The sequence below is a fragment of the Echinops telfairi genome, unplaced genomic scaffold, assembly GCF_000313985.2.
Source record: "Echinops telfairi isolate 266 unplaced genomic scaffold, ASM31398v2 ScPeMD7_2010;HRSCAF=2546, whole genome shotgun sequence".
Classification (NCBI taxonomy): Eukaryota; Metazoa; Chordata; class Mammalia; order Afrosoricida; family Tenrecidae; genus Echinops; species Echinops telfairi.
The window spans coordinates 20674748-20697524 of record NW_022105908.1 but is presented as its reverse complement, the minus strand read 5'-3'; the positions used below and the strand labels follow the sequence as shown (position 1 = coordinate 20697524).

Sequence of the window (22777 nt, the reverse complement as noted above, 5' to 3'; positions counted from 1 at the left end):
GGTCAGTCGGTTTACCAGAGGCCCTAGCGAGCTGGGACAGGGAGCAGAAGGCCGGGCTTTGAATATGTATGTCTCTCTGGACCCCTAAAAGGATTCAAAAGAGAATTGGGAGCGTGAGGATGGACGCCTAGGTCTCTCGACCCCCACTCGGGGCTTTCCCCACCTCCTCAAGGGGAAGGAAGCAGCTGCCTCCGGCCGCAGGACAATGGAAGGAAACCAACTAGAAATCATATCCGCCACCTCCCCACCCCGCCCAGCCAGAGGCTCCCTTTCTGTAGGACCCTTTAGGCAGCCGGCCACTTGCACCATGCGCTCTTACGTCGGAGACCCCACGGGAGCCCACTAGCCTCCCTAACCTAATGGCTCGCCGGGCGCCCTCGCTTCTCCTTAACACAGTGCGTGGGTTGCAGGAGTATGGATGGCTCGGTTCACTTTCGTCTGCAACACGCCCACAGTACCGACGCCCCCAAAACCACCGCACCAATTTTCCCTGGCCCACGCCCTCCAAAGATCCAGTTCCCCCTGATCTCCAACCTCGGTGTCCCCAGCTTCCTCCTCAATTCCAGCATCCCCATCCTCAGCTCCACCGTCGGTGGCCCAAGAAGACCCCCCTCACTTTTCGCTTACGACCACCCCTGGTTTCGGAGGTCCCGCCCTCAAGCCGGAGACCCCGCCCCAGACTTGCCAGCTGGAGGGCGAGGGAGGAAGGAAGGATACAGATCCAGGCGGTCACCCCACCTCCACCCCCGCCCCCGACATCCCGGCCAGATAAAGGCTCCTGGGCCCTGAGGAGAGAGCGACCCCGCCCCCCTGGAGAGGAGAAGCCGCAGCCCCTGCGGGACGGGGGTAAGAAAAGTGAGGCTGAAGGGTCCAGGCTCCTGGGGGTCTTAAGAGAGTTTGGGGCTGGTTGATGGGAGGAAAACTAAGTATCAGGAATTGGGCTAAACCAAGGATCGGGGACCTGATGGAGGAGGTTTCGGTAGTTGGGGAAAGGAGCTTCGACTGAGAACTGGAGATGTTTGTGGGTAGGCTGGGGTGGACTCAGGTGCGAGGCGAGTGAGAGGGGAGTTGGGGTATTGGGGGTCAAACTGGGGGCGCTGCGTGCCGGATACTCCACGCTCCCCACCGACGCCGGGGTGTGGGAACCTTCATCCCTCCCAAGTGCAGTGGGAGCTGGAGGAGGAAGAGGAGCGGCCGTGTGTGGTTGAGAACAGAAGAAATATGATGAATTAAGAGAGCGGGTGAGCTGAGGCCGGGCCTCTGGCTACACCTCAGAAGGGAAAAGCAAACTGAAGAAGGGAAAAGTCGTGGAATCTTCAGAATTAGACCTGCCTGGACCCCTGAGCCCCCACCCCACCCCACCCCCGCCCTTGGCAGGCCGGCGTCGCTATGGGTTCCTCGGCAGGTCTAGAGGAAGCGCTGGGCTACGTCCGCGAGTTCACACGCCACTCCTCCGACGTACTGGGCAATTTGAATGAGCTGCGCCTGCGCGGGATCCTCACTGACGTCACGCTGCTGGTTGGCGGCCAACCTCTCCAAGCGCACAAGGCGGTTCTCATCGCCTGCAGGTTCCTAGCGCCTGAAGGGCGGGGCTCACGGGTTGGGGCGGGGCCAGAGAAGGGGCGGGGCCATCAGGTCCACCGGAGTGAAATTTGAATCTTGCTCAGAGAAGCAAGAGGTGGAGCTATCCGGAATTGGGGCGGGGTGATAGTGAGGGAGGAGGGGCTTCTGGAGGTCTGGCTTTGTCGAGTGGCTAGAGCCCTTGGTTTTCCATCCAGTAACCGAACTTCTCTGCCCTCTTTCCAGTGGTTTCTTCTATTCAATTTTCCGAGGCCGTACAGGAGTAGGGGTGGACGTGCTCTCCCTGCCCGGGGGCCCCGAAGCCGGAGGCTTTGCTCCTCTGCTGGATTTCATGTATACTTCGCGCCTGCGCCTCTCTCCGGCCACCGCCCCAGCTGTCCTGGCAGCTGCCACCTATTTGCAGATGGAACATGTGGTCCAGGCATGCCACCGCTTCATTCAGGCCAGGTGAGGAAGCCCTGGCTCAGTTCAGCGTAGATGAGGTGGTGCCCCAAGTTCAAAGGGCAAAGGCCAAGGTTAGCCAATAACACTAATATCTATGAAACTTTTCCCCAGCTATGAACCTCTGGGCATCTCCCTGCGTCCCCAGGAGGCAGAGCCCCCCACACCACCAACAGCCCCTCCGCCAGGCAGTCCCAGGCGCTCCGAAGGACACCCAGACCCACCTACTGAGTCCAGCTGCAGTCAAGATCCCCCCAGTCCGGCCAGCCCAGACCCAAAAGCCTGCAATTGGAAAAAGTACAAGTTCATCGTGCTAAACTCTCAAGCCAGGAGTCTGTCAGGAGAGAGGAGTTCTGGTCACCCTTGCCCCCAAGCCAGGCTCCCCAGTGGAGATGAGGCCTCCAGTAGCAGCAGCAGTGAAGAAGGCCCCATCCCTGGTCCCCAGAGCAGGTACACAATCTGGAGCTAAGGCTGTGAAAAGGCCTTGTGTGGTCAGGAGATTGGGGGTGGGAGGCCTATCAAAAGTACCAGCCCCCTAGCAAATACACTTGGCTGCTAAATGAAAGGTTGAAGGTTCAAGGCCACCCAGGGCCACATCTGGAGAAAGACCTAGCTATCAAATCCCAAATTAGCAATAGCCATCGGAAGCCCTATCGAGTCAGCCCTCTGACATGCATGGGGTCGCTGTGCGTCAAATTGACTTGAAGGCAACTGGTAGCCTTAGGGAGTGAGGCCAGGCTTACTTAATAGGTGGGACTCTGGCAGCCAATTGGGAATGGCTCATTGGCGGGTAGTAGCTCCAGAGAGTAAGGCTTTGGTTGTAAGTGCTTCAGGGAGAACCCCATGTAATCATCTCTCGTAACCCTTTTCTCGGGGCCTTGCCCTCTGATAGGCTCTCTCCAGTTGCTGCCACCATACAGTTCAAATCTGGAACACCAGCCAATACCCCTCATCTCCTCACACCCCAGGCTCACAAGACCACTGGATCGCCCTCTGAACGGGCTAATCCACCACCAGGTGAGAGCCCCTTCTTCCTGACCTTTCTCCTGCAACTGCTTCTGGCCACATTGGGCCAAAATGTCTCTGGAAAGGCCTATTGCAATGGTTCCTCACCTTGATTACCAATTAGAATCCCTTAGGGACCTTTTGGAGCCCTGTGGGGTAGCGCGGCATTACGCAGCAGTTCGCCTCCACCAGCCACTCTGCAGGAGTAAGATGAGGCTTCCGGCTCCCATTCATATTTGCAGCCTCGGAAACCCACAGAGGCAGTTCGACTCTGTCCTATAGGATCTTTATGAGTCAGCACTGCTTGATGGCAGTGAGTTTGGAGTATGGGGGACCTTTGAAAAAGCCTGATGCCCAAGCCACATTCCTGAGATCAGAACATCTGGACATGGGAACCAGGCATCCTTCCCATTCAGTGAGCAGCAAAGTTTGGGAATGCTCAGCGCCCCCTGCAGGGCTGAGTTGTCTTCCCAGCCTTTGGCTGGACCTCTTTGGCATGCCAGCCTCAGAAGGATGCTAGAGGAGAAACACAGCTCCATCCACTAGCAGGGCCCTCCACTGCCCCGCCACCACTAACTGAGAGGAGAGACGCCAAGGGGTCGGGTCACAGGTGTGGGGTCACTCGGTCTGTCCTCTTTTCAACCATGTGGCCTTGGGCATGCGGAAGGGGTCCTAGAAACTTTCACTGTAAACTGGGGGAGAGGAAAAAAAACAAAAATAAATACCCTACCACCGTGTGGCTTGAGAATTCGCTGATGACCGATGAAGTACTCTTGTCATTACCCCCTCGCCTGCCCAGGAAGTGACTTTTTCAGCTGCCAGAAGTGTGAGGCCATGGCTGGGTGTGTGTCAGGGCTGGACCCCTTGGCTCCTGGGCAGGAGGACAAGCCCTACAAGTGTCAGCTGTGTCGCTCTGCCTTCCGCTACAAGGGCAACCTGGCCAGCCACCGAACCGTGCACACAGGTAGTAACACAGCTGGGAGTAGAGGGCCCTGGGACCTTCCTGGCCACTGGCGTAGCGGGGCCGCGGGCCTGACCTCCGCTCCTCGCCGCCTACAGGAGAAAAACCCTACCACTGCTCTGTCTGCGGCGCCCGCTTCAACAGGCCCGCCAACCTGAAGACACACAGCCGCATCCATTCCGGAGAGAAGCCTTATAAGTGTGAGACTTGCGGCTCCTGCTTTGTGCAGGTAGGGAGCCAGCCTGGAAGGGGGTCGGTCGAGAGGCAAACCTGCGGGAGGGCCGGCAGGGCGGTGTCTGGAGGGTTCTGTCTCTCCCAGAAGCTCCATCTGAGGTCTCCTCCCCTCCCAGGTGGCTCATCTACGTGCACACGTGCTGATCCACACCGGGGAGAAACCCTACCCTTGCCCCACCTGTGGGACTCGCTTCCGCCATCTACAAACCCTCAAGAGCCACGTTCGCATCCACACGGGAGAGAAGCCTTACCACGTAGGTATCTGCTCTGGCCCATAGCCTTAGAAGGGCCTTCCGCCAGCCCAGGGACAGAGCTTTGAGGGATGGGGGGAGGGGGAGAGGGGACGGTCTTGCAATCCTCAGATCTGTTGGAAATGGGCAGGGCCTAGAGGGGTCCAAAGGGGCCCTGATGGCATAGTTGTTAACGTGTTGGGCTGCTAACCTCAAGGTCAGTAGTTTAAAACCACCAGCCCGCTCAGGGAGAAAGATGGGGCTTTCCACTCCCATAAAGAGTTACAGTCTTGGAAACCCCACGGAGGCAGTTCTACCCTGTCCTATAGGCTGGCTATGAGTTGGAATTCACTCGATGGCAGCGAGAGGCATCCAGGAGCCCTGGTGGCACCATGAGTTAAGCGTTGGGCTGGCGAACCTTGCCGTCTGCCGTTTAAACCCACCAGCCGCTCCCTGGGAGAAAGATGCGGCTGTCTGCTCCGGTGATGATGTGTAGGCTCTGACACCCCAAGTTCGGGTCTACTCCGACCGATAGGGTTGCTGAGTCAGGGGGGTCTGGAGGATTCTGTGGTGATTGGATCAGGGTTGGGGGCAGGGAAGGGCAGCAATGACGCAGAAGTTAATACTCCAAGTTGAGGCCAGCAGTAATTTCCCCTAGAGGAGGTAAAGAAACAGAAAAGCCAACCGGCTGCCCTAGAGTGCTGCCCTCCAGCCCCTGGTGCCTCTGCCGCAGCACAGGGCTTTCCGGGCCCTGGCTGACCTCCCGGAAGCAGATTGCTAGGGCTTGTGCTATGATGCGCTGGTTGAGTTCCAACCCACAGTCTTTCGGTAGGTAGCCCAGTGCCACCCAGAGGCTGCCTGGTGAGGGGGAGGGAAACCAGCAAGTAGGAAACCTTTCCTGAAGAGGGTGGAGGTCCAGGTGGGGGAACCTCTCCCGGGTTGCCCTTGGGGGTGTGGGAGGACATGTGGGCTTCACATCTGGCTGAGCGTGGAACAATTCCGCCCTTGTTGAAGAAATAAAAGGCAGCTGGGGCCGGGGAGGAACCTGACATTCTGTTCTCCCACAGTGCGACCCCTGTGGCCTGCATTTCCGGCACAAGAGTCAACTGCGGCTACATCTGCGCCAAAAACACGGAGCTGCCACCAACACCAAAGTGCACTACCACATTCTTGGGGCGCCCTAGCCGAGGCGGGCCCAGGTCCCCTTTGCCTCCTGGAAGCCAGGATGCTGCAGGCTCAGGCCTGGCTTCTTCCGGGCCACACCAAGGCAAGGGAGTGGGCAAAGCCTCGACAGTATCAGACACTGTTCCGCCACCTGGATTTCTCCCCGGGAAGAGCTGGGGTGGCAGGTCCCGGCTAGATCTGCCTCTGTTTTGCTGGCCAAAACCTCTTCCCCACAATCAAAATTGCCTTGGAGGAGAGAGCAAGCTAGGGGAGCAGAGAGATTGGAGGGCTGATTGCCCTAGGAGAACAGCCCTCCACCGTAGCCCCCCCACATCTCATTCGGTTTATGTGTAAATATAATTTATTGAGGCCTTTGGGAGCTACCCAGGCCTTCATTCAATTGTCTTTCCCATCCCACCCCTCCCTTCCACAGTTGTGATAAAAAGTGACCCAAAACACAGCATGTGGGGGTCACAGCTCTGCTGGCAGAGATTAGCATTTGGCTCTCTCCTTTGGCCTGAGTCTTTTGTATTATTGTTGTTATTGTCATAACTTCCACCTTTGGAGTGAGTGCTTCTGTGTCCGGTCTGTGTGCCTGATGGGTTGTTTCGAACAGAGCGCGGGTTCCCTTTGTTCTGTCCCTTCATCCCCAGGCCGGGATACGTTTCCTTTGCTCCAGTGTAGTGTAGGTCTGGAGCAGATGGGCATTGTAGAATTGGGTCAGGAACCCTCTCTGACAGTCTGGACATTCCAGGTTCTCTAGCGGGCTAGAATTGGACCTAGGTTTTTTCCTCTGTTCTTCAAGCACGACCAGAACCTTGCTGGTGAGCCGGAAATGGAAGTGAAATGCCCCCTAGCGGCAGCAGGTATGGAAGTTGATCGTCCCAGCAAGGTGGTCCAGAGCCTAAGCTGTCCACTCATCTGGGTCTGGTTTCACTGCAGTTGTAAACACACAAGTCTATACGTCTGTTGTGACCCTGGGTTTGAGGGAGCCCGTAAGCCTCCCAGGGAGGCCTGTTCTGGACTCCTGGTTGATCATTTCATGAGAAAGAAGTCTAAGCTATTTTAGTAGAAACTATATAACTTCTGGTTCTCCTAGGGGAGAATTACAAAATTCTGCCGTGTCTAAACCTGAGATATGACCCATCCTGTACTGAAAAGGTGTCCAGATTTTGAAAGGTGCTTTGGGCTGCCAGATTTTGAAAGGTGCTTTGGGAAGGACCCCTTCTTCCTGGAACACTTTTGTGGGTATTGTCTGGCATCTCCCCTTTGCCTCTAAATGTCACGGGTGCTTGGTAACTGCCTTACCTTTGAAAAGCTGGGTCCGTGACCCAGCCTTTTGGTCCCTGCCTTTGTGTCTGGACCCAGAGAATGCACCGGTACCTTCCACAGGGAGGAAAAGGGGGCTGTTTCATTTTGGAATTGCTGTAGCTTATGGTTGATGTTATTGATGGGCTCTGAGGTTTAAAGAGTTGATTGCAATTGACTGACTGATGGGCCAAAGGCCCCTAGTAGTTAAAAGGTATCCCAGGAGGATGGAGAGTTGGCTGAGGGGAGCAGTTTCGGGTATCCGCCAAGTCGGGGGAAAGTTAGGACTGGGTTTGCCTCCTGGCTGGGCAGAGTTTCTGGAATGTCACATGATATTCCTTTATTTACTGTCCTGCACCTTGGTGCCTGAGGACTTATTTGAGTATGAGGTGAGGGGTAGAGGGTAAGGAGCACTTTTGAATTGGTGGTGGGGAACTTCCTCATGATAGGTCAGTACTAGTGGGCGACACTTAGGGACTGGTGACTACTACTGGTCACCTACTACTTATAGGTCTCTTTCCCTCTCGCGCCCCATGGCCACTGCAGAATTGGAGGGAAAGCAGAGGGGAAGGGTGAGAAGGAACTACAGCTTGTATTCAGCAGCTTGTATGGTCAGGTGGAGAGGGCCTGGGGGCCTGGGGTGGGGGTGGGAGGCGGAGGACTACAGTCAAGATGTTAAATCTTGTAAGACCAGATTCTTGGAATAAAGAAGCCTCTCTATGGTGACTGGTGTGTCCTGGGTTCTTGCCAATGGGAAAGCTGAGGACTGAAGGAAGTGGGTGGGCAGGCTGGTGAAGAGGGTGGGAGAAACAGAAAGATTGGATTCTGCGCCCCCTTGACCATCCCACCCCACCAGCCTTTTCAAGTGGCTCGTGCTCCTCCCCACCCCCCACCCCACCCACCCTGTGACTTCATGAAACTTCTCCGGAGCCACCTGCATCCTGCTGCTCTGAAGTCACTTCCTGCCTGAGGTGTGGGGGCATCAGGGAGAACACAAAAACCCACCAAATACTTATCCTAAGAAGCAGGAGGGCTGAGTCTGTGCTGGGAATGTTAGTGCTTGAGGGGTGAAGTGGGGGCAGTGGACAGGATTGGGGTCCTGTAAAGGTGACGGGGCTGCGGGGGGAGCGGGAGAAGCTGTTCCTTCCAGAGTTAGCAGTTGTCGTTCCAGCTTGTCGTTCTCAGTCTTCAAACCCATGACCTGGACTTAAATTTTACAACAACACCCCTCCCCTCCCCGCAAAATAAACAATGAAGGGGAGGAAGAAACCGAACTAAAACCTCTCTCTTCCTTCAGCCCCCTCCCCACTACTATGTATCGCTTAATTGGAAATGTCAAAAACCAACTAATGGTAAGAAACCCTTACCTAAGCCTTTTAGAGCACGGTTTTCTAACCCAACGGTCTCCCCCCCCTCCCCCAAATCCCACCCCAAACAACAATCTTCAAAAATAGCTTCTATTATCATCTCCAGCAGATGAGGAAACCAAGCGTGTGTTGACTCTGAGGAGTACACTGTGTCACTATGTTACACGACCATACCCATTTCTGCATTTTTGGCAAACTAACAAAAGTTTTGACTCTGTTTTAGAACAGATTGGCGGGGGAAGGGGGTGCAGGAAGCAGCCGAGAATAATTATTTTTATTTTCCACATGTAAAAGTATAAGTCTCAGATGGTTGTTTTTTTTAAAAAAACTGCACATCTTCCCTCCTCTCTTCTTCCTGTTCTGCCTCTGCCCCGTCGGGGTATGAACCCTTAAGTCCAAGAGCTCAGGGTCCTAGAAAGCTGGAATTACAATGAAGCCCAAGAGAGCTGACTTGGGCAGGGTCATAGAATACCTACTTAGTCTTTACATCGTGGAGGGGAAAGGGGGCTCGGAAGTGGCTATTACTAGAGTGAAGAAGAAAATGTTCCAGCCAGCCCCAGTGAGGAAGGGGTGATGGGGGGCGGCGGGGTGAGTGGGGCCCTTGGTGAACTCAGGGCTGCCCTTCCTCTCAGTTATTTTTGGTCTCTGTAGCCTGTAGGTTTCCTGTTGGTGGTAACAGTTTCCACAGGGAGTCCACCAGCTCCTTCCCTTTCTCCCTTCCCTAGTTCCCTCAGGCATTTAGGGATCTTGGAATCTAGATACCTGGAATGTGGTTTGAGCTTCATCTCCTAACCTCTGTCCTCCCCATCTCCAAGGACTTGCAACCCCTGGGGCCCTCATTAAGCAGCCCCAGCTTTCCATTCCTAAACCAATTTACCCACCAGCCCCCCTGACCTTCCCAGCACTCATTGGCTTTAAAAAAAAATCATTTTATTAGTGGCTCATACAACTCTTATTACAATCCATACATACATCAATTGTGTAAAGCACATTTATACATTCATTGCCCTCATCATTCTCAAAACATTTGCTCTCCACCTAAGCCCCTGGCATCAGCTCCTCATTTTTCCCCCTGGCTGTTGACATGCGGTCTTGGTACTGATTGATGAACGAATTGGTCAGATTAGCGATTTGTGGAAACAGCTGCGTAGCAGGTCCCTAAATGACTGGGCCTTATGTTCAAAATAACCAAACTCACTCGATTCCAACTCGGAGCGACCCAATAGGATAGAATAGAATTGCCTGCCGCTTTAGATTTCTGAGACTAACTTTTTACAGAAGTAGAAAGCCTCATCTCTCTCCAAGGAACGGCTGATGGTTTCGAACTAGTGGCCTTGCTAGTCGCAGCTAATCCACCTCTAAAACCCCCTCTTTACGCATGCTCCCTCCTCATCGCGCAGCCCCCCTCCCCTCCAGAACAAGACCCTAAACCCCGCCCTACCTTTTAGGTCCCACCCCCCGCTCCTGTATGCTGCTCCTCATTGGTCAGCTGTGCACCAGGATGTTGGCCCGGATGGACCAGGTGCTGACAGCTCCAGCGAGAAAATAGATAACCTGAAGGGAGTCTGGTGCGTCCCAGGGGTGTGATCTAAAAGCAACCTTGCTCTCCGGGTCCCAGACTAAGCCTTGGCCCCGCCCCGACCTGCAGGCTCAACCAGCGGAGCCACGCCCCCAGTAGTTTAAAGAGAGCCCAGCGCCCGCCAGGTCTCACCTCCCGCGGCGCCCCTCTTGGTAAGGGCGCAGGCGCTCATAGCTGTTCCTTAGGCAGTTTTTAATCCTACGTCACTCCCTTCGTCTCCACCAGCCTCTTCAGCCCGGACCCGCCGGGCTGGGCGGCTGGGAGGGGGGCGAAGGGGTGGGCAGAGGTGGAACATCCTGAGCCTGGTGCCTTGGCGGCAGCCCTGTGACCACGCAGATGGCGCGCAGGGCTGAACCCCCAGACGGGGGCTGGGGGTGGATGGTGGTGCTCTCAGCGTTCTTCCAGGCGGCACTGGTGTTCGGGGTGCTCCGCTCCTTCGGCGTCTTCTTCCTGGAGTTCGTGGCCGCGTTTGAGGAGCAAGCCGCGCGCGTCTCCTGGATCGTCTCTATAGGAATTGCGGTACAGCAGTTTGGGAGTGAGTGCTGCGCTTGTGTCCAGAGTCCTGTGTCCTTCGGAAGGGAGACTGGATGTGGAGGGGACAGGGGCCGGGGAGATGAAGGAGGAGATGCCGGGGAAGGATGTCTGAGATCTTGAAAACCAAAAAAAACCCTCCTCTTCCCTAGGCCCAGTGGGCAGTGCTCTGAGCACCAAGTTCGGGCCCAGGCCCGTGGTGATGACTGGGGGCATCTTGGCTGCGTTAGGGATGCTGCTTGCCTCCTTTGCTACCTCCTTAACTCACCTATACCTGAGTATTGGGCTGCTCTCAGGTGAGACCCTGGGCAAGAAGGGGGAACTAAGATGCTTGGGTTGTTAGCCTCTGGGCTTTTCCCCCCTGCTCCTTCCAAAAGGCTGGGGAAAGTATGGCTAGAATTGAAGTGCAGAAGGGAATTTTTAGGACAATGACTCAGAGAGGCAGTTGATAAACCAGGCTTGGGAAATGAGGGTAATGGGTTAGAATATTCGTGGGACGGAAGTGGAAGAGTGAGAACTATAAAATCGTGCCAGGTTCTGTGAAGTGGGTAGCATCACCCTCTTTAGAGACAAAGACTTTTTAAAAGGGTATGCATGTTGACAAATGAAGGTCATACTGCCAGATCTGGCGCCCCAGTTCTGGACTAGTTCCTTTGTAAACCTGGTCTCTAATCCTCCCCTATGCCATCAGATAAATTGCCTCCATTTTGCAGATGAAGCGATTGAGGCGGAGAGATTCAAACACACAAGGTTACACAGCTACAAAGTTTCAAAACCAAGACTTTAATCCAGCCCTTGGAGACTGCTAAAGCCGGGCTACTTTCTGCTGCTGGGCAATGCTGGGATTGCTGGAGGCTCTGGACCCCCCTAAGTCCCTTAACCCTCACTTCTTTTTTGGCAGGCTCTGGCTGGGCCTTGACCTTCACTCCGACCCTGGCTTGCCTGTCCCGGTACTTCTCTCGCCGGCGCTCCTTGGCCACAGGACTGGCACTGACGGGCGTGGGCCTCTCCTCCTTTGCCTTTGCCCCCCTCTTCCAGTGGCTGCTCAGCCACTATGCCTGGCGGGGGGCCCTACTGCTGGTATCTGCCCTTTCCCTCCACCTGCTGGTTTGTGGTGCTCTCCTTCGCCCCCTCTCCCTGGCTGAGGATCCCACTATGAGTGGCCCAGGGGCCCAACTCACCTCCCTCCTCCATCACGGCCCCTTCCTCCGCTATGCCGTTGCCCTCACCCTGATCAACACTGGCTACTTCATTCCCTATGTCCACTTGGTGGCCCATCTCCAGGACCTGAACTGGGACCCATTGCCTGCTGCCTTTCTCCTCTCAGTAATTGCAATTTCTGACCTTGTGGGGCGTGTGGCCTCTGGGTGGCTGGGGGATGCAATCCCAGGACCTGTGTCTCGACTTCTGATGCTCTGGACCACCCTGACTGGGATATCACTGGCCCTGTTTCCTGTGGCCCAGGCACCCACAGTCCTGGTGGCTCTGGCTGTGTCCTATGGCTTCTCGTCAGGAGCCCTGACACCGGTGGCTTTCTCCATCCTGCCGGAACTGGTGGGGACTGGAAGAATATACTGTGGCCTGGGACTCTTGCAGATGGTAGAGAGCATCGGTGGGCTTCTAGGAGCTCCTCTTTCAGGTAAGGGGGATGAGGTTATCAGGTGGGCCAGAGCCTCAGGTTGCACAACTGGAGGGGATGATATTCACGTTAGGGTGGAAGTGAATATCAGCTCCAGTCTTGCACAACCTGCCTGGCTGTTCCTAACAGCCCTGAGATGGATATGGAACCCTGGGGCAAAGAAAACAGGTGGGGGGGATTGAGTGGAGAGACACAGGGAACTAAGCATAACCCTTGGCTGCGTGCTTACATCTTGGATTTTCAGTGGACCTGGCTGGACCCGGCCACACTTAGCATGCCACAATAGCTTCCTTGGCCTACTGGGCCCCAGCCCAGGTGTCTGAGCCTCCTGGTCAAAGTTCTGGCTCAAGACGCCAGAACCGTCAGACCCATAACACTTTCCTCTAACGATTAACTAAAGTAGACAAGAGGTCACCATTGTCAGAAAGGCGCAGGTTTGGCTAGCGCCATGTGGATCCCCAGTCCCCAGTGATCGTTTGGAGCTCTTTTCTGAAAGCCCAAAAAGAGTTCAAATGACCCTTTGAAGCCCCTTGGGAAACCAGAGTGCTCCGCCCAGCCCTACCTTAGGAACAGAATTCTCCCAAGATGGGTGAATGAAGGCTTATTTTCTTGGCTCCTCCCCAAAATGTGCCTTTCGTTTACTTCAGCCCCGGGGACCGGAGCATTCACGTGTATTGTTTCTCTCTCACACCCTAGGCTACCTCCGAGATGTGACCGGCAACTACACGGCTTCTTTTGTGGTGGCTGGGGCCTTCCTCCTTGTAGGGAGTGCAGTTCTGGTCAGCTTGCCTGGCTTCTTTTGCTGCTCCACATCACCTACCTCCAGGTCCCAAGACCTTGGAATAGAAACCCTGGAAACCAAAGTCCCCCTGCCCAAGGAGGGTCTGGAAGAGGATTGAACTCCAAGGAAGGGTAACTAGGCCCGGAGAACATGAGCTCCTGGTCTTTTCTTCCCACTCCATCTTGGCCCCCGTGGAACCACAGTGCCTTAAGCCTCTTGATCGGCGGTCCCCAGAGCAGGCCTGGCTGCACAGGCCACACTTTGCATTTTGCTGAGGGCTTACCTCGCCTTGGCTTTGGTCGTCAATCTTCTCAAAGGATCCAGAGTTCAGCCTGTGGAAGCAGCTGTGAAAATCAAAGGCCAGGAGGCTGCTCGTGTTTTACATGGGAGCTTGAGAGTTGCCCTTCAGTTTCTTCTGATGACAGGGATGTGTGGGACACAGGAAGTCTTATGGAGATAAAACTGATAAAGGAACTGGCTCGTAAATCCTAACTTCCAGCAGGGTTGGGATCTGTCTACTTGGTTGGGCTAAATGGAGCCATGACTGGAAGGGCTGACATGCAGAAGCTCTGAAGGAGGACCCAGAGCATTTGAACATTGAGCTCTTCACTCTGGACACCTCCCAGCTTCTTACCTCCCTCTGCCCCCTTATCCCCTATGACTTAGAAAAGAAATTAAGGGAGTGGGCCAGGTTAGGGGGGTGGGGGGTGGGGGGCATCACTTAGAAGGATGGGAAAGAGTTGGGTCTGTGATCCCCGTATTTCCTGCAGGCCAGTACGGAAGAATGACCTATAGATACCCAGTCAGAAGAAATGAGGATGAGACTGCACCTGTAAGCACCCTCCTCCAACAGACTGAAGTGGACTGGCAGACAGCATCCCAAAGAGTCCCTGTTCTGATGACAACCATGTAGCGGAAGAAGATTCAACAGGCCAGCCAGGCAGACCCCCTTTTCCTCCCTCAAGGCCTATCCTGTTTGTTTTCCACCAGGTTTTTTTGATATCTTACATAGGATCTATTTTCCAGGGCCCTAGGTTGGCTAACAGTGGAACTTTCAGGGGAAAAAAAAGAGAGAGAGAGAATAGAAACTTTATTGGGGGAACAGCTTAAACAACAAATACTCAACAAGTGGTATCCAGAGTCGGTTGTGGGCCTTTGGAAGAGAGGGGAGCCACCTGCACCTGAGGATTGGGAAGCAGCTCCCCCATCTCGGTGGGTGGGGTGGCTGGACTTGAGGCTGGGCCACAGGAGGGCAGTGCCCTGGGCATCCCCAGGTAGATGAAGCTGCCGGTGAGAATGAAGGAGCCAGATATGAGGAAGGAGGTGCTGAAGTCTCCAGTCTCGTCCTTTAGGAAGCCTGAGAGCAAGGGTAAAGGAACTTAGAGGCTTGGTACCCCAGGGACAGAGCAAAGTTAGGAGTGGACCTGCTGTCTCGGGGCCCTTACCTGACAGGGGAGGACCCAGGAGCCCCCCGAGGCTCATCATCATCATCACCAGCCCGGTGGCCTGCACAACACCTCCGATGCCCACTAGCCCTGGAAGCACCCCAAAAACGAGTGGGGCATAACTTCCAGCGCTCAGGCCGTAGGCCCCTGCTGCGGCCATTAGGGGCACCCCCCATACATCGCTCCCCACCACGGGCACTAGTCCCACGGCCAGCAGCCCCAGGCCCGTCAGAGCCCCGAACACCACCAGCAGCCGTGGGAGAGGCACCCAGCCCTGGTCTGCCAGCCAGCCGCTCACTAAGCGGGCGCCTGCATCTCCCACCGCGGCCACTGCCACCACCAGGGCAGCCCCATACCCCCCCAGGCCCCGGTCTAAGGCGTGGGGGGCCAAGTGCACATAGGGGATGAAGTATCCACACCCCACCAGGGTGGTGCCCAGGGCAAAGACCGCGAAGGCGGGGTGAGTGAAGAGACCCAGGCCAAGGGCCGCAAGGGGTCCTCCAGAGGAAGCCTTAGAGTCGCCAGGGAGTGTCAGAGGGCGCAGCAGGGCGCCACAGGGGATGAGGTGGAGAGTGACAGCTCCCAAGAGGAGCAGGGCGCCCCGCCAGCCGAAAGAGTCCAGGAGGCGCTGCACCGCTGGCGCCAGGAGCAGGGAGGCGGCCCCATTGCCGGTAAGTGCCAGGCCCACGGCTAGCACTCGATGGCGCGAAAAGTAGCGAGAGAGGGTGCCCAACGCTGGGGCGAACCCCAGGGCCCAGCCGGAGCCTGCAATTGGATAATGCAAGGTGAGGGTATGGGACAGGGTGTCCGCTCCCAACATGCCCAGCCGCGATCCCTGCAGCCGACTCCCACCCTGCTCATACCCCTCCCTAAGCCCAGGCACCCCACCCCCACCTTCTCACCCACGAGGAGGCCCAGGCCGAGGTAGAGGTGCAGCAAACTTCGGGCAAAAGCCGAAAAGACGAACCCGAGGAAAGTGAGCATGCCCCCAACCATCACGACAGGGCGCGCCCCCCAGCGGGTGCTCAGGGCGCTGCCCACTGGACCTAGAAGGGGCGGGGTCTGTGGAAGGCACGCCCTATGGCCTCCCCCAGCCCAACACTTCTCAGTGGCTGTAACCTGTCTTAAGCTCCTCCCCCGGCCTAGTGGCTCCTCCCCCGTCCTCCAACACCTGCTACACTCCAGAGCTAGGTCCCAGTCCATGCCACACGCCCTATCTCAGGCTGACTGGTCCCCATCACTACACTCTCGTTCCCCCCTCCCTCCTGGGGGTTCCCCTCACTGGCTGCCTGTTGCACGGCCAGGGTCAGGGCGCTGATCCACGCAATTTCCTGTGCGCTCCGGTCGAAGTGCTCAGCAAAATCAGGGAACGTGAGGCCCAGGGAACGCAGCACCCCATAGGAGAGCCCATTCACCGCGAAGGCAGAGGCTACCACCACCCAGCCCCAGCCCCCATCGGGGGGTCCGGCCGCCTTGGGGGTCATCGCCGCCTGCAGGGGTGAGGAAACACCTATGAGCGTGGTCTCCAGGACTGGACTTCCGATAGAGATGTGGTATCCCCGAGACTAGGCCTCTAGCTGCCACCGTGGGGTGCACACGCAGGGAAGGGGCAGGAGGGGGCTGAAACCAGGTCTGGGGGTGGCGTTTCTGGGTCCACGCGAGGTAACGGGACGAGACACCCTGGTCCTATGCTCACCCCTGCTCCCCCTCCCCACCCTTTCACCTTACCCGACCTCTCCGGTGGGAGGAAGGGGAGGGCGAGAAAGATCCGGCCGGGCTGTGGCCCCCAGTGGGATCGAGGGCCGAGGAGGTGCCGAACTTGAACCGGATCTCTCGGTAAACACAGATCACCACCGGCGCCTGGGCCACCTGGGGCCGTGGGGGGTGGGGGTAGGAGGGAGGGCGGGGGCAAGGTGAGGCGGTCAGCCAATCCGCGGAACTGCAGGTGAGGCGAGACGCCGAGTCCCACGGGTATTGAATTATCCACACACGGCCCCAACCCCCGGGAAGGCAGCGGCGCCCCGCCCGCTCGCGCCCACGCACCTGCCGGCTCCTGCTCGCAGCTCACAGCTCACCACGGAGACAACAGCGACGCGTGAACTGCATGCAGCCCCCAGCTAGGCCAAGGGGCCTTCAGCAAGGCGTGGAGCTAGGGGCAGTGACCCCAGCCTGAGACGCTGTGGTTCCCAGCAAATGCTATTCAGGACCCCGTAAACCTCAGGTCTCAGACCACTGAGCGCCTGCTCCAGGCTCCACAATATCATGCCCTCCAGAACCTACAGGCAGGAAGAGGTAGGGGGCGCCTCCCACCCTGTTAGGAGGACATGGGATGCGCCAGACATCTCTCTTGGTTATCTTTTCAGTAAGTTGCCATTTCACCTTCACAGCCCTCTGATGAAGGCGGCATCCCTATTTTAACGATGACGACGAGGTGTTAGGTGAACGGCCCAAAGTCTCCCAGCGGAAAAACATTTGAATTTTAAAAAACCGATAGAAATATATGAACCAGCTCTAGGGAAGCACAGTTCTACTCTGACATACCAATCAGAATCCACTCCAGGTCAACTGGGGGGTTTTTGTGTGTGTGTGTGTGTTTTTTTGGAGGGGCGGGGCATGGTATTTGGTTTGGGGATAGAAAACAATCTTGGGTTCAGAATTTCTAAAGTTCTAGATTAGAAAATAATCTAGTTTTCAAAAGTAAGAAATCAAGGGAATTGAACCCAGATACTGATTCCTCAGGGGGGAAAAACTTGAGGAAAAGTATCCTTTTTACAGGTGAACTATGCTTAGCTTTGGTTTAATTTTTAGCTCACCATATGAAATTCTTGGCCACTCATGATTGGGCGGTGAATCGATCAAAAGCCACAGGATGGCAGTGTTTACCAATTGTTGAGAGGGAACCCGAGCTTCTTAGGGGTGGACCTGTGAACCTAAAAGCCACAACCAGACCTTCCCTGGTTCTCATTGCCTTCTGGAAGAAAATAAATTTCTCTACTTGGGGTATAAGGCCGTTCCACAAATGGAAAGGTGGACTCACGTTACCTTTCCATTCACTCACCTTTCTCTCTCTCTCCAGCCATTTGCCTCTCACCTGCTCCAGGGAAGCCCCAGGATTTTTCTCACACCTGAATTTTCCCACATTTCAAGGTGTCTCCTTGAAATGCCCCGGGTGTGGTACAGGCACCCACAAAGGCTCACGGGCCTGCCAGTAAACACTAGGAGAGTGGCTGCACCGGTTTCTCCAGCAAAGGACTTTTACTGTTTGTAAAAGTCATCAGGGAGGTGGGGCGGGGCGACAGGGCTCTTAGCCACCCCAGGGTGCCATCCTGGGAGCCACTTCCTGAAAAAGCCGCCTGAGGCCTCTGCCTCCAACGCGGTGTGTTACCAGGCTGGGTTGTCTGGTGAAACAAGCCCAGTCACACTCATAGATGTATAAGGAAGGATTTGATATGAAGGAATTTTATGTCAAGCAGGCTCCCGGCCCAGTCCAACCCAAGTCCCTAAGTCCAACGGATGCTACCTGGACCCCTCTTTCGTCTCACGTAGCTGTTGGCCGATGATGCAGAAAGGTGAAGTGGGCAGCAGGGAGATCCCAGACTGGTGGGTGCAAAGTTGTGTAGATCCAAGGTCTCTGGGAACATACGTGGCAGAGTGCTGACAGCTCCCAGGATTCACTGACAGCTCCCACATGGGGCTGTCCTGGAGGCAGATGCAGAATCCAAGAAAGCAGGAAGGCACAGGGAAGGAGCGAGAGATTGATGGTCTCCGAGTGGCTCTCCTAAAAAGGCCGCACCCACAAGGAAGAACCGTCGGCTGTGAGCTGACTGACAGGCTAGACTCCATTTCTACCCTGTCAGCCAGGTCCAAGTTGCCGTAACATCTAACCACTCCCCAGGACATGCAGATGAGTCCCTCTAGGTGGTGAGGCGCCTTACTTCCTTACTGCTGCTGTGACAGAAAGACCACAAGTGGGCGCTTTGAAAAGAACAGACATTTATTTTCTCACTGTTTACGAAGCTAGAAGTCTGAGGTCAGGACATCAACTCCAAGGAAAGGGTCTCTCAGTCAGCTCCAGGGGGAAATTCTTCTCTCAGCCTCTCTAGTGCTCTTCTTGGCGTGACCTCCACATGGCACCTATTTCCCCCTTTCATCCTGTCTTTCTCTGTGTGCAGTCTACTCCTTTATAGTTCTAAACATGATTGGTTTAAGACACACCCTACACGGACATGGTCTCTTTAACATAACAAGACTGTCCCTAAATCCCGAATGGAATTACATCTATGAATATGTTACAAAATATATACAAAAACACCTCACTGCCATTGAGTTGAATCTGACGGATGGAGACCGACAGAATAGAACTGCCCCTTTGGGAGTCTGGGGCTTTAAATCTTTACAGGAGTAGACAGCCTCATCTTTTGCCTGTGGAGCAGCAGGTGGGTTCGAACTGCTGACCTTATGGTTAGCAGCTTAATGCATACCCTACTATACTACCAGAGCTCCTTTCATGAGTATAAGGGTTAGGATTTACAACACATATTCATGGGCAACACAGTTCAGTCCATAGGGCTGAGGAAGAGACGGGCCCCTTTGGATCTGAGAGCTGTCCCAAATAATGTGATACTTAAGAACCCAGAAGGGGACCCCTGACCTTGGAATTGGAGTGATTCCTTGGAAAATAGCACATTTCTCTCTTACCCCACACTCCCCATATTCTTCCCCTGAATTACAACTACTATTCAAGTTTGGGTGGTTTTGTTGGTTTTTTTGCTGGCGTCCTGGTGGTGCAGTGGTTGAGCGCTTGCCTGCTCACTGAAAGATCAGCGACCAGCTCTGAGGGAGCAAAGACCTGGAGCCTGGCTCCCATGAAGACGACCATCCAGGAAACCCTGCGGGCAGTTCTCTGCATATAGGGTCTCTATGAGCCAGTGTTGACCTGACAACACAACAGCAATGGTCCACCTTGTGGCGTCTCTGGGGTTGCAAACAGTTAAGCAGTCCACTGCTGCCCCGAAGGGTGATGGTTCACGTCCATCACCTGCTTCTGAAGGGTCATACAGCCGCTGAAGATGCTACAGAATCCAGTGCTACTCTGACACACACGCGGACACCACCAGAGACACGGTGGGAGAAAGAGCTAACAACCGGCTTCTGCGCTGTCAGTCGTTGAAGGTCTATCTATTCGGACCGCAGGAATAAACAAATAGAAGAAAAAGAAAGAAAGGACCCCCAAACAATAACAACAACAACAACTAAACCCTGCTTTCATGGAGCTTGACAGGTAATCAACAAAATAAATATTATTTTGTGTCACATGGTAATGAGTGTTGTGGACAAAAATAGCCACCCTCAAGGAAAGTGGGAGAGGATCGTTTTTAACAGGGAGACCAGAAAGGTCTGACTGGGAAGGTGATATCTGAGCAAGAGTTTACAGTCGGGGAGGGAGCGAGTCGTGAGGAACTCTGGGATGTCGTGCTATCCAAGCAGGCGGCTTGGCAAGTACCACACCCTGAGGTGGGAGAAAGGCTCGTGTGTGTATAAGGGGGATCACCAATTCATAGACTTGTAGAGAAGCAAGTTCAAAAGGAGAAGAACAGTTAAGTCCCAGAGGAGAACGGGTTGCCGATTCTTTAGGGCCCTAGAAGCTCTTGTTAACGGAGTCAGGATAGATGCTAATGGTTGTGCAGTTGGCTGTTAATGGAAAGGTTGTTGGTTTAAAACCACCCGTCTGGCCTCAGGGCAAAGGCCTGGTGAGCTGCTTTCCGGAGAGTCACACAGCCATTGACAACCTCTGACACAGACAGAGGAGCACACCACGCGTTGGAATTGACGATGCAACTGGTTTGGTTGGTGAGTGTGTGTCTTCTGCATCTGGAGATCATGTCGCTTTTGTTGAGGTCGGAAGAAAGGACTCCTGAGCTAGATGGTCTGGGTGAAATGGGGACCACAGGGACAACCCAGTGGGGTTGGTTCTGAGAAGTGAGAGAGTCACTGTGTACACATCGGTAAGCGCCTGAAGGGTGGTGTGTTCTCTCCTGTCCCTGCAACCCTCACCGCAACAGGGAGGAACCTGGCTAGACCCTACCTCGCAGTTCAACTTCCCGCACCTGACTCCTTCTAATGCCTCCCACACTGGTCGCAGTAGCACCGCATGTTAAATGAATATTTCTGTTTGTTTGTTTGTTTTTAGCTTTGGTTTTATGATGCACTTGTCTCCTTAGCATTTTCCCAAAGTTTAGAAGACAATGCGGCCAAACGCAAAACACAAGAAAGGAATACGTGTCAACCCTTGAATACAACTCCAAAACCCAGCTCACTGCCATCGAATCCATTCCGACCCACCAGAGACCCCGTAGGACAGGGTAGAACTGCCCCTGTGAGTTTCTCAGACTGAGCGACTCTTTATGGGAGTGGAAAGCCCATCTTTCTCCCACAGAGCGACTGGTAATTTCGGACTGCTGACCTTACGTAATTCATTTAACACCACCTACCAAGTATTTACCGACCCTGACTGTCTTCGTTCCTGAGTGCCCCTGCAACAGAAATACCACACGTGAAGGCCTTTGACACGGAGCTCTATCCTCTCACAGTTTAGGAGGCCAGACATTTGGCGCTAGCGTGCCAGCCTGAGGACACAGTTCTCTCCGTCAGCTGGAGAGAAAGGGCCTAGTCTCCTTGCACCATCCAGGGGCCCAGTGTTTCTTGAAGAGCTCCATGGGTCTTGACATCAATTTTCCCCTCCCATTCCCTGCCGTCAAGTCAATCCCGGCTCTTAAGCACCCTATAGGACAGAGTAGAACTGCTCCTGCGTCTTTGTCAAGGCTAGACATCTTTATGGGAGTAGAAAACTTGCTCCAGGTGGTTTTGAACTGCTGATCTTGTGGTTAGCAGTCCAATGCATAGCCCATTACACTACCGGGGCTCTGAATGGTCCCCTAGGTCTAGGACAATATTCATTCCACACCCAGCTCTTCTTTCTTGGTGGTTGTTAGGTTCCCTCTCTCTGATCGGTTCTCTCGCCTTTGATCTTTTGTAAGAGAAAATGTATCCTTCCGTTGCCATTTAATGCTTCCTGCTCTGTTCGATATTTTGCCCTTAGAATCGTTCAATATTGCGACAGCAGGCTTCACTTTGTTCTCTGAGTTCTTTTGGTAAGATGTACTGAACGTGTTCTTCTTTTTGGTTTACTAACTCTAGGTCTTTGTATTATAATATTGAACTTTGCCTTCTTGAGCTGCTCTTTGAAATTTTCTGTGAAGAAAATGTCCTCATTGCCTCCACTTGCCTTAGCCACTTTATGATGTATAGCAATTTTCAGAATCTCTTCTTACACCCACTTTGATCTCTTCTTTCTTTTTAGTGACCCTCTGCCTTCTTCGGGGATGTTCCTGATGTCATCCCACACTCATCGAGTCTTCAATCATTAAGATTTACTGCCTCAAATCCGTTCTTGAGATGTTCTCAAAATTCAGGTGGGATATACACGGAGTCACCGTACCAAAAAGAACTGGTCAACATTCAACTATTTCAAGAGGTAGCATATGAAAAAGAATTAATGGTATCTGAAAGAAGTTGTTTAAGATACACAGAAAGCATTAGCCAAAAACAAGGCTCCAGGAATTGATGGAATAGATATTGAAATGTCTCATAAAGCCAATGAAGCACTTGTCTATGCCAGGAAATCTGGAACACAGCTACTTGGCCAACTGATTGGAAGAGATCCATATTTGTACTCATTCCAAAGAAAGGTGACCCAGCAGAATGCTCAATTTATAAAACAATATCATTGATACCATATGCAAGTCAAATTTTGCTGAAAATCATCCAACAATGGTCTCAGCAGTACATTGACAGGGAGCTGCCAGAGGTTCAGGCTGGATTCAGAAGAGGACATGGAACAAGGGACATCATTGCTGGTTTCAGATGAATCTTGGCTCAAAGCAGAAAATACTAGAAAGATGTTTACTTGTGTTCCATTGACTATGCAAAGGTATTTGACCGGATGATAACATCTTATGAATAGCCTTGTGAAGAATGGGAATTCTAGAACACTTAATTGTGCTCATGCTGAATCTGTGCATCGATCAAGAGGCAGTCATGAGAGCAGAACAGGAGATTACTGAGTGCTTTAAAACCAGAAAAGGTGTGTGTCAGGGTTGTATCCTCTCACAAGGAATGAGAGAAGCTGGATTCTATGAAGAAGAACGAGGCATCGGCTTTGGAGGGAGGCTTCTTAACAACCTTCGGTAGGCAGATGACACATCCTTGCCTGCTGACAGTGAGGAGGACTTGAAGCACTTGCTGATGAAGATCAAGGATGGCAGTCTTCAGTGTGGATGACAACTCACTGTAAAGAAAATACAAATTCTCACAACTGCATCAACTGGTAATGGAATCAAGGGAGAAACGATGGAAGTTGTCAGGGATCTTGCCTTGCTTAGATCCACAACCAGTGATCATGGAAGGAGCAGTCAAGACATCGAATGATACATTACATGGACTAAATCTGCT

General features: G+C 54.0%; 3 protein-coding genes across 7 annotated transcripts; 2 read left to right on the top strand and 1 right to left on the bottom strand.

Annotated features, from left to right (window-relative positions):
* Window positions 1-828: 828 nt before the first annotated feature.
* BCL6B (BCL6B transcription repressor) lies at window positions 829-7549 on the top strand. The gene is made up of 9 exons (XM_004712989.2): window positions 829-846; window positions 1378-1568; window positions 1807-2028; window positions 2137-2472; window positions 2915-3039; window positions 3827-3991; window positions 4087-4217; window positions 4339-4476; window positions 5520-7549. Exons 2-9 carry the CDS (start codon window positions 1390-1392, stop codon window positions 5634-5636), a joined length of 1413 nt encoding a protein of 470 aa, XP_004713046.1. The 5' UTR covers window positions 829-846; window positions 1378-1389; the 3' UTR covers window positions 5637-7549.
* A 2523-nt stretch (window positions 7550-10072) lies between these two features.
* SLC16A13 (solute carrier family 16 member 13) lies at window positions 10073-14604 on the top strand. Of its 4 annotated transcripts, XM_045293516.1 has the most exons (5): window positions 10073-10405; window positions 10554-10697; window positions 11303-12040; window positions 12737-12952; window positions 13592-14604. In XM_045293516.1, exons 1-4 carry the CDS (start codon window positions 10207-10209, stop codon window positions 12937-12939), a joined length of 1284 nt encoding a protein of 427 aa, XP_045149451.1. In that variant the 5' UTR covers window positions 10073-10206; the 3' UTR covers window positions 12940-12952; window positions 13592-14604. The 4 variants fall into 4 exon arrangements, with proteins under 4 accessions (XP_045149451.1, XP_004712931.1, XP_045149452.1 ...); XM_004712874.2 differs by lacking the exon at window positions 13592-14604 and having other exon boundaries at window positions 12737-13295; XM_045293518.1 differs by lacking the exon at window positions 13592-14604 and having other exon boundaries at window positions 10300-10389; window positions 12737-13295.
* Window positions 13895-16117, bottom strand: SLC16A11 (solute carrier family 16 member 11). Of its 2 annotated transcripts, none has more exons than XM_013007336.3 (5): window positions 15995-16117; window positions 15549-15756; window positions 15169-15312; window positions 14267-15031; window positions 13895-14178 (listed from the first exon to the last, which is right to left on the bottom strand). In XM_013007336.3, exons 2-5 carry the CDS (start codon window positions 15748-15750, stop codon window positions 13943-13945), a joined length of 1347 nt encoding a protein of 448 aa, XP_012862790.1. In that variant the 5' UTR covers window positions 15751-15756; window positions 15995-16117; the 3' UTR covers window positions 13895-13942. The 2 variants fall into 2 exon arrangements, with proteins under 2 accessions (XP_012862790.1, XP_045149450.1); XM_045293515.1 differs by having other exon boundaries at window positions 16000-16117.
* Window positions 16118-22777: the final 6660 nt, after the last annotated feature.

What these genes read in the sequence shown, in the direction of transcription:
- BCL6B (XM_004712989.2), top strand. Translation starts at nt 1,390, where the DNA reads ATGGGTTCCTCGGCAGGTCTAGAGGAAGCGCTGGGCTACGTCCGCGAG. An exon ending in GCGGTTCTCATCGCCTGCAG is followed by an intron (nt 1,569 to 1,806) that starts GTTCCTAGCGCC and finishes CCCTCTTTCCAG; the next exon opens with TGGTTTCTTCTATTCAATTT. An exon ending in CCACCGAACCGTGCACACAG is followed by an intron (nt 3,992 to 4,086) that starts GTAGTAACACAG and finishes CGCCGCCTACAG; the next exon opens with GAGAAAAACCCTACCACTGC.
- SLC16A11 (XM_013007336.3), bottom strand. Translation starts at nt 15,750, where the DNA reads ATGACCCCCAAGGCGGCCGGACCCCCCGATGGGGGCTGGGGCTGGGTG. An exon ending in GGCCGTGCAACAGGCAGCCA is followed by an intron (nt 15,313 to 15,548) that starts GTGAGGGGAACC and finishes CGCCCCTTCTAG; the next exon opens with GTCCAGTGGGCAGCGCCCTG. An exon ending in CCTGGGTCCTCCCCTGTCAG is followed by an intron (nt 14,179 to 14,266) that starts GTAAGGGCCCCG and finishes CCTTGCTCTCAG; the next exon opens with GCTTCCTAAAGGACGAGACT.
- SLC16A13 (XM_045293516.1), top strand. Translation starts at nt 10,207, where the DNA reads ATGGCGCGCAGGGCTGAACCCCCAGACGGGGGCTGGGGGTGGATGGTG. An exon ending in TGCGGTACAGCAGTTTGGGA is followed by an intron (nt 10,406 to 10,553) that starts GTGAGTGCTGCG and finishes CCTCTTCCCTAG; the next exon opens with GCCCAGTGGGCAGTGCTCTG. An exon ending in GAGTATTGGGCTGCTCTCAG is followed by an intron (nt 10,698 to 11,302) that starts GTGAGACCCTGG and finishes CTTTTTTGGCAG; the next exon opens with GCTCTGGCTGGGCCTTGACC.